Source organism: Hakea prostrata, chromosome 7 (genome assembly GCF_041222555.1).
Source record: "Hakea prostrata isolate BN-2017 chromosome 7, UWA_Hpros_2, whole genome shotgun sequence".
Taxonomy (NCBI): Eukaryota; Viridiplantae; Streptophyta; class Magnoliopsida; order Proteales; family Proteaceae; genus Hakea; species Hakea prostrata.
In genome coordinates, this window is record NC_142606.1 from 10,548,258 (window position 1) to 10,556,518 (window position 8,261).

General features: G+C 38.6%; 2 protein-coding genes across 2 annotated transcripts; both read left to right on the forward strand.

Annotated features, from left to right (window-relative positions):
• Positions 1-436: 436 nt before the first annotated feature.
• On the forward strand, positions 437-6,456 carry LOC149009672 (protein FAR1-RELATED SEQUENCE 11-like). The gene is made up of 5 exons (XM_089164378.1): positions 437-665; positions 2,583-3,560; positions 3,643-4,086; positions 4,166-5,002; positions 5,855-6,456. The coding sequence occupies exons 1-5, from the start codon at positions 516-518 to the stop codon at positions 5,870-5,872; spliced, it is 2,427 nt and encodes an 808-aa protein (XP_089020504.1). The 5' UTR covers positions 437-515; the 3' UTR covers positions 5,873-6,456.
• Positions 6,457-6,623: 167 nt separating this feature from the next.
• Positions 6,624-8,247, forward strand: LOC149009673 (oxygen-evolving enhancer protein 3-2, chloroplastic-like). Its single transcript, XM_089164382.1, has 3 exons — positions 6,624-6,915; positions 7,638-7,933; positions 8,034-8,247. The coding sequence occupies exons 1-3, from the start codon at positions 6,624-6,626 to the stop codon at positions 8,130-8,132; spliced, it is 687 nt and encodes a 228-aa protein (XP_089020508.1). The 3' UTR covers positions 8,133-8,247.
• Positions 8,248-8,261: the final 14 nt, after the last annotated feature.

Consider the following 8,261-nt stretch of genomic DNA (forward strand, 5'->3'; position numbering starts at 1 on the left):
AAATGGAGGGTGTACTGTTTCCAATGGAAATAGAAGGGTATCATCTCATGTAAAAAATTAGTTATCCAATTTACTAAGTGCATCCCTAATTACTAACACCTAAGTCTTAGTTTTTTTATTTATCCATTTTCAATATTAGGCTCACATTCAAAGGGAAGAAGATGGCAAAAATAAAATAAAATAAAATAATTATGCAACAATATAAATCATAAAGATGTAGTAATAGAAAAAAATGAATTGTTGCGAGACAAAGACAATTTAAGCATAAGGTTTTTCATTCAAAGGTATTCTTGTCTTTTTTTTAAATTGTAACTTTGATTTTCTAATAGCAAATTTGAAGGTAAGTTAAATGAATAATTTACCGCACTTTTTCGGACTAGAATAAAACACTTGAATGGTTTGGTTTACGTGTGTGACCAAACGTAACTAGGTATCGTTAAACTTCACACCCCCCAGGTGATAATTCTAACTTCACTCGAAATAATCGTCCGATCGCTGCTAGGGCACAAACCACCATGGAAGTCGGAACTCCGCTTGCGAAACTGGCTCAATCACCGGCGCCGGCGTCGGCGCCTTCTCCGATGAAATCAAACTCTCTCTCTATCATGGAAGTGGCAACTCCGCTTGTGAAACAACCTCGATCGCCGGCGCCGGCGTATTCTCTGGTAAAACTAGCTTTCTTTTGTTGCCTCTTTATTTGTCCTTCTCTGTCACAAAGATAGGCCAATATTCACTCTTTTATCTATTTGGATTTCTCTGTCGGAATCTATGTCAGATATGTTGATATGTGTTTGCTGATTTCTTTTGATATACTATTCCATTCTTCAAATTGTTCATTAAAGATGCTAGTTACGTAAAAGCGATTGTGTATGTCCATTTTTAACTGTGGAATTCGTCTCTCAAGATGAGCAGGTTTGGATATGAAAGCAGAAAGCCTTCTATTTCAGTCTATTTTTGGATCCATTCTAATGCTTTTATCAATTATTTTTCTCCTTTCACAATGTTTGGTGTTTAGGTATGTCGTGCTGCGTGTTGGATAAGTAATTGGAAATTCCCACTGCACTGGGGAGGAAATGATTAAAATTTTGTGAGAGTTTCTTATTTAGAGTGCTTAGTTATGAGTTGTATGTATTGTGCATTGTGTCTCTGAATCATCGCTAATGTGATAATGAAGAAAACCGAGTAGCAGAAACTGATTGTTGTATTTATTCTAGAAAAATATAGAGACATTTTTTGCCCGTTTTTATTTTATTGTATATATGAATCACTCTTATGATGCTTGTTAAGAAGAAGGAGAAGAAAAAACTACATTTCACCGTCACAGATTTTTGGTTAAAATACATGATATAGATGTTTTTGTTGGACCAGAACACTGTAAAATATATATGTTAATTCACCACAACCTACATTTAGAGTCTTCTCTACGTTCTATCAACTCCTTCCCTTCTTGGTTTTAGAATTTGCATATGCTGCTATTTTGTTAAGTGTGACTCATCAGTTCTGGTTGGTAAGTAAATTTTCTTTTGTTAATTGAAGTTACACCTTTTTTAAGGTTTAATAGGAATTCACTCACTATTGAAATTTCCAGATTAGGTATTATGTTCCTAACTGAATCGAAGTTGTCACCTGTGAGATCTGACTGTCTGAGGTGATCAGCTGCCTTAAGTACCAAGGGATCGAGAAAGTTTGCGCGCTGGCATGGTGCAACTCACAAATATTCTGGAATGCTTCAATCAAGGATGGGAGTGGATTGTCAGAGAACGGAGGCAGCCACAAAATAATTAACTGAAAACCCTTTAACCATAACAAGGTCATTCATAAAAAGGTCATTCCGGTACCAATTGAATTATAATAGGTAATACCATCCGCTACTGAAGGAGTTTTAATATCAGTAGTGGTCTGATTCTGGTATTGAAAGAACTGCCTGCTAAAGAATTAATGGGGTCCAGATGCTGTATCAGAACGTATGTTGTCGGCTTCAAATTCAATGACAGCTCCCACCTGATGCCATATTCTTGCCATATATATCGATATTCCCCACTGTAGTCCCATAATTCATTTGGTAATCATGTATTTGTTCAACTTTGCCACTTGGTAAAGTTGGACTGGTCTGAATTAGCATTAGAGCAGAGGCCTTGGGGTCCACCTATTCTCAAACTTTGGTCCATCTGAGCTGCCATGTGGCAGATCTAAGTGAACCATTCAACCATTCCATCTTTATGATGTCAAGTACAAAAACTGCCTGTATAAATATATTCATTTAGAAAAAGAAGTTTATCTTTCCTTTTGTGTCTGCATGGATGGTTTTGCAGTGTGGCTGTGACTGTATTCACCTAAAAGACGACTCTTCAAATAATAAAGCCAGCTGCATGGATGGTTCTTATGTTCTGGTGGACTTTGAGTCATAAACTTATACTTTGGTTGGTTTACAACCAGTCGGCTAATAGTTTTACACTGATGTTGTTGGTGTACAACCAGTGTGCCTATAGCAAACATGTATTCTATAGTCTAGTTTTAGATAGTTTGTTTAGCTGTGATGTATGATCAAGTTGGTTTATGACTGAGGCCTCTCTTATTTATAGATGGAACCACTTGTCAGTGAACGATCTGTGGAGCCATTGGAAGTGGATGGTGAAACCATTGAAGTAAATCCAAGTGATGCTGGTGAAGAAAATAGAGATGTGGATGACATGAATGCCAATGATTGTGTGGCAGTTAAAATTGGCCAAGTGTTCAGGGATCCAGATGAGGCATTTGCTGAATATGTGAAGTTTGCCAAAAAGCGTGGCTATGCTGTCAGGAAGCAGCGTACATATCACAGAGATTGGGGTGACAAAGGCGTTTACCGGAGGGATTTTGTCTGCCACAGAGCTGGTTCCGGGGAAAGAAAGGGGGACAGTGAGGAGGCAACAGGGAATGAAAAGAGGACTAGGAAATCGATACGGTGCAATTGTCAAGCTCACATGTATATATGTGCCATCAGGAATGGTGATGGATATTTGTGGGAGGTCCGTGGATTTTCTGATGAGCATACCCATGAATTACTGAATCAGAATGAAGTGCGGCATTTAGCAGCATATCGTTTCATCTCTGATCACTTCAAAAACCGTCTGCTAACCCTTGACAAAGCTAGAGTCCCTGTTAAGGAAATGATGATGCTATTGGAGAAAGAACAGGATGTTGAAGTTGGGGGCCTTCCATTCAATGTGAGAGATGCTCGGAATTTCTTGAATGCTTATAAAACAATCAGCCATAAGAATGATCCAAGTCATCTTGTCATGATATGTAAAAGATTGAAAGATAAAGATAGTGAGTTCTGGTATGACTTTCAAGTGGATGAAGTGAATCAATTGGAACATATAGCTTGGTCACATGCCACATCATTGCTGGGGTATGAACGCTGGGGTGATGTGGTTTTGTTTGACACAACGTACAAGCTTAATGCTTACAAAATGCTTGTTGGGATTTGGGTTGGTGTGACAAACAATGGACAAACATGCTTCTTTGGTTGTTGCTTGCTAAGGAACAGGAGGATGTCATCATTTGAATGGGCTTTCCAGGTAAGAAATAAGGGTTACAAATGTGATCTGTTGTATAGTCTTATGATATATATAATTGAAGCAAATTTACTAACTTGTACAGGTCTTTTTAGAATTTATGAGAGGAAAAGCTCCACAAACAATCCTTACAGATCAAGATCCTGCTATTCTTGAGGCTGTTCACAAAGTCATGCCAACTACAAAGCATGCTTTATGCTTATGGCATATAGGCAGGAAGCTTCCTAGCTGGCTGGGAAACAGATTAGGGACACAATTTAAAGATTTTAAAGATAAGTTTGATCAGTTGCCTGAGTCAGAAACAGAACAGCAGTTTGTTGCAAGCTGGCAAGACCTGATTGAGAAGTATGGTTTATCTGCAAATATGCACATGCGGAGTTTATATGAGTTGAGGCATATGTGGGCAAAGCCATATTTGAAGTCATATTTCTTCGCAGGAATGAGAAACAGTAGTAGGTTGGAAGCAATGTACGGTTATATTAAACACACTGTTTCCTCACTAGCACTGCTCAATGAGTTCATTGCGCAGGTAATTTTGATGCAACATAGATCTCTAATTTATATTTTAATTTAAATTTTCCTATTGATATATCTGTGGGATTTTTCAGTTCGGAAGAGTTGTTGAGGAATTGGATCATGTAGGGGAACAAATTGCAGCACATGGGGAGATGGACAACATTGATTTCCAAACTGGTGGCCCTATTGAAGAGCATGCATCTAAAATACTCACCCCCTATGCATTTGGTCTGTTTAAGAAGGAGGTCATATCTTCTTTTCATTATGCTTGCGATTCAATTGAACCTGGTGTCTGGATTGTAAAGCATAATTTGTTGGAAGAAGGGAACTGTAGAGTCCACCATGTTGTTGGGAAGGAAACAATTTCTTGTAGCTGCATGGGATTTGAACTCAATGGGATCCTTTGTAGGCATGCTATCACGGTTCTTCAGAGGAACAATTGTTTCCGAACTCCAGACCAGTATCTGCTGCGTCGATGGTGCCATGAGTCCTTGATGCAGTTACCTTCTATAGATGGTGACATGGATGGTCATATGGAGCGATTTGACAGTCTGCAAGTTCTTGCTGCAGGGTTTGTAGAGGAGAGTGCTAAAACAAAGGAACGTTATAATGTTGCTGTTGAACTCATGAGGACGGCAATTCCTAAGATTAAGGAGATGGGTTGTCCTAGCAATATTGTGCACAATGCTCTAAATGATCTGGTTATGCCACTTGTCTTAGTTGAGGATCAAAATGGTTTTGAAAGCATAGATCATGCACTGGCGAATCCAATCAATTCCATTACAAAGGGAAGATCAAGAGAGGAAATGGATAAGCGTACAATGGAATGTACAAAAAAACAAAGAATTTGTAGAAGTCCTGGTTGTGGACAATCAGGGCATGACAAGAGAAATTGTCCTCTTCAAAATGACACAGCTTGCCCCCCAGAGGTAATGCATCTTGTGACTCTGTTTTGTGTTTTGAGTGTATTTTGCAGGATAGATTTCCAGTTAATCGCAAAATGTGCTTAGCATAAGCAAGTTCCTGGATCGGAAAATATTATTTAACTTCTATATTCGAAGTGAAGGTATCCATAGGCAACTAATTTTTTGGTAGAAATTGAGTTGCATACTATTAATTATATGACAGTGGGCTTGGTTGTGTCAGTCTCTGTCAAATTTCTTAGTTACAGCTCAAACTTTGTTGTTTTCTTTTCATGCCTTCTTCTTGAACTGTAAATCTCTTGTAATCTTGGGTGCTCTCACATCTACATCCTAGAACACACATGCCATTTCTGGACCAATAAAAGGTCTAAGATTGGTAAATGGAACCAAATTCATAGCTAGTGTTCCATAACAGCCCATACACAATTCTACATTTCTAATCCTCTATTCATCCCAAGCCTGTTTCTTTTCCATGTTGACATTCTAGGAAAAGCCTAATGTAAATTTTTGGTGGTAGGAAAACAAACCCCATTGGATCCAGTGGATCGTTGACTTCCACTCTGTGGGGATTCATTACTACTTTCAATTTTCTTCATTGCCCTTGTGAAATGTCTTCTTATTTTTGGAAGGGTTTCAGAAAACATTTAAATCCAATCAAAATTTTATTTGGTAACTTGGATTGTGTCAATACTGTTGACAATGTTGTACCTTCTTCATTTTCTTTTCTTTTTTCTTTTGGTGGTTGTTGTTGTTGGGTAAGTGCACCTTTTATTGACAGCAGTTGTAAATTGTAATATGATCTTACTGGGTTCCTTGGTTTTCACATAAGGCCTAACTATAGGATCCATGCTCCAACAGGGAAGCTTAATGGGATGAAGAATATTTGGATTGCGACTCACTCTTTTGAGGAGGTCATGTATCATCCGTCAAAGGAATGGAATCATTTTGGAAATTAACTAGTCTACTGGAGGATGGCTTTTAAGCTTCTATCTTTTGATTTATCATTTTTTTCCCCTGCACCAGAAAAGATGTATATTTTTGTATTTTCCATATAGTTCTCATCTTAGTGTTTTCTTTTTTCAATCAAATATATGCCTAGTTTGAAGCCTTTATGTTGCATGCTACTCTTCTTTCTTCTTTTTTTCAATTTTGTAAATGGCACTGATCTCTGTACAGGATTCTTGTTCTTGGTAAATATAGTTCTGTTTTCATGGATGAAAAGGGCATTAATTGTTCAATTATCAATATCTTTGGTTTTTCACTCCTAAGGCTTAAAGATCTGGAAGCGTGAGATTAGACAGTAACAAGTGACTGGAGCTGGAGCAGCACCTATTACCCACCCGATGGTATCTATCAAGAATCCAGCTCATTCATTTTACAGGACATGTGGCAAGCAATCATTGGGTGGTTGCAAATCGGAGCTTTATCCAACAAGAAGTAGTGGATAAGGCATTGCCCAATCACTGGAAAGCTTCTCCAAATCACATAAACATAAAGCCACAGCCCACAGGGACCCATCTAGTTAGCTGATCCGGATTCTCTTGAAATTAAACACCCCTTTTGGCTTTTGCAAAGAGGAGATAAAGAAACAGAAACCAAGCTACCAGGGAGAGAAAGAGTGAGAGAAATGTCGCAGGCTATGGCTTCTATGGCTGGCTTACATGGTTCTGCTACACTCCACCAGCTAAATGGCTCTAGCCGCTCGAGAAGAGTTTCAGGTAACCGATCTGCTTTCTCCATTAAAGCTCAACAGAATCAGACCACGTCGACGGAGACCGAAGTGGTAGCTCAGAGCAGCCGCAGAGCCGTTCTTAGTCTCGTAGCCTCTGGCTTAGTCGCCGGATCTTTCGTTCAAAACGTTCTTGCCGCGGCTAAGTCGATTAAGGTTGGCCCACCTCCACTTCCTTCCGGTGGTCTGCGTAAGTTTCCGATACCTTGTGATTTATCGTTTAAATTTCCAACAAATACCAATTGAATAATAAGATGGGTTTTTTTTTTTGGGTTGAAAAAGGGAGTTATGTTAATTTACTGAAAAAAAATATATTATATACAGTTATACACCATCATCATGTAGGATCGGATCAAACCCTGATGAGTCCGGATCATTTTTTTCATTACTTTTTTTGCTCTTTTTAACCATAAAAAAAAATGCAAATTTTATATTTAAATAATAATAAAATTAGAATGGGATCCTGTGGGTTCCATATGAGCTTCAACCAATTCTATGGTGAAGAAGGAAGATGATCCGGAATCAACCCTGTGACCTACTACTGGAAAGCTTTGGTCACTGCTAAAAGCACACCTGCAGTAGACCACATGCGGTTTCCATTGACATGGAATCCGTAACATAATATTCCAAATCGATGGTCTTAGTCTGTATTATAGGTACATGATAGTTATTATAATACATGATCTTTTATTTGAAGAAAACTCTTAAATTTGTATGCAGTATGGGTTAGATTTTCCTTGCTAGTCTTTTGTTGGGGAAGGAAAGGCCTTGGGAAATAATCCCAAGTATTTGCCACGTGGCAGTTTAGTTGGTGATTGAATAATCTTTTTTCCAAAACGAAGAAAATTCAATCAATAAAATAAAGCGATGATCTTTCTCTTCTATTTTCTATGTTTCGTGACAAATTGGCAGCGGGGACATTGAATTCTGATGAAGCAAGGGACCTTGATCTTCCATTGAAGGAACGTTTCTTCCTTCAGCCACTAACTCCAGAACAGGCAGCAAAAAGGGCCAAGGAGTCAGCCCAGGGAATCTTAAGCGTGAAGCAATTTATTGACAAGAAGGCATGGCCTTATGTCCAGAACGACCTTCGTCTAAAGGCGGAGTATCTCCGGTATGACCTCAACACTGTGGTCTCTGCCATGCCCAAGGACCAGAAGAAGCCTCTCAAGGATCTTATTGGGAACCTCTTCAACTCCATTGACAGTGTAAGTAAACTCAATTTCCTTGTTTTAGCAGTATAGTGATTGTGTGTTAAATTATGTGTGGTGTGCCTGATTTTGATTTATTTGCTTTTTGTCTGTTCAGTTAGACCATGCTGCAAAGATCAAGAGCACACCTGAAGCAGAGAAATACTACGCAACGACTGTGTCTATTCTAAATGATGTACTCTCCAAGATTGGTTAAGTTGAACTGAGTTTCTGTACCTTCTGTTGTTAGATTTGTTTCTGCCTCTCTGTGAGACAGTTTGGTTGTAATTTAAAGGGAAACCAATGAAGAACAAAAGGTGGAAAACATTCCTCTCCTCTCCCTCCT

Bases quoted from the DNA above. Each gene is read 5' to 3' on its own strand.
- LOC149009672 (XM_089164378.1), top strand. From the start codon at position 516: ATGGAAGTCGGAACTCCGCTTGCGAAACTGGCTCAATCACCGGCGCCG. The intron at 666-2,582 runs GTAAAACTAGCT...TCTTATTTATAG, and splicing joins CGGCGCCGGCGTATTCTCTG to ATGGAACCACTTGTCAGTGA. The intron at 3,561-3,642 runs GTAAGAAATAAG...TAACTTGTACAG, and splicing joins CATTTGAATGGGCTTTCCAG to GTCTTTTTAGAATTTATGAG.
- LOC149009673 (XM_089164382.1), top strand. From the start codon at position 6,624: ATGTCGCAGGCTATGGCTTCTATGGCTGGCTTACATGGTTCTGCTACA. The intron at 6,916-7,637 runs GTAAGTTTCCGA...ACAAATTGGCAG, and splicing joins ACTTCCTTCCGGTGGTCTGC to CGGGGACATTGAATTCTGAT. The intron at 7,934-8,033 runs GTAAGTAAACTC...TTGTCTGTTCAG, and splicing joins TCTTCAACTCCATTGACAGT to TTAGACCATGCTGCAAAGAT.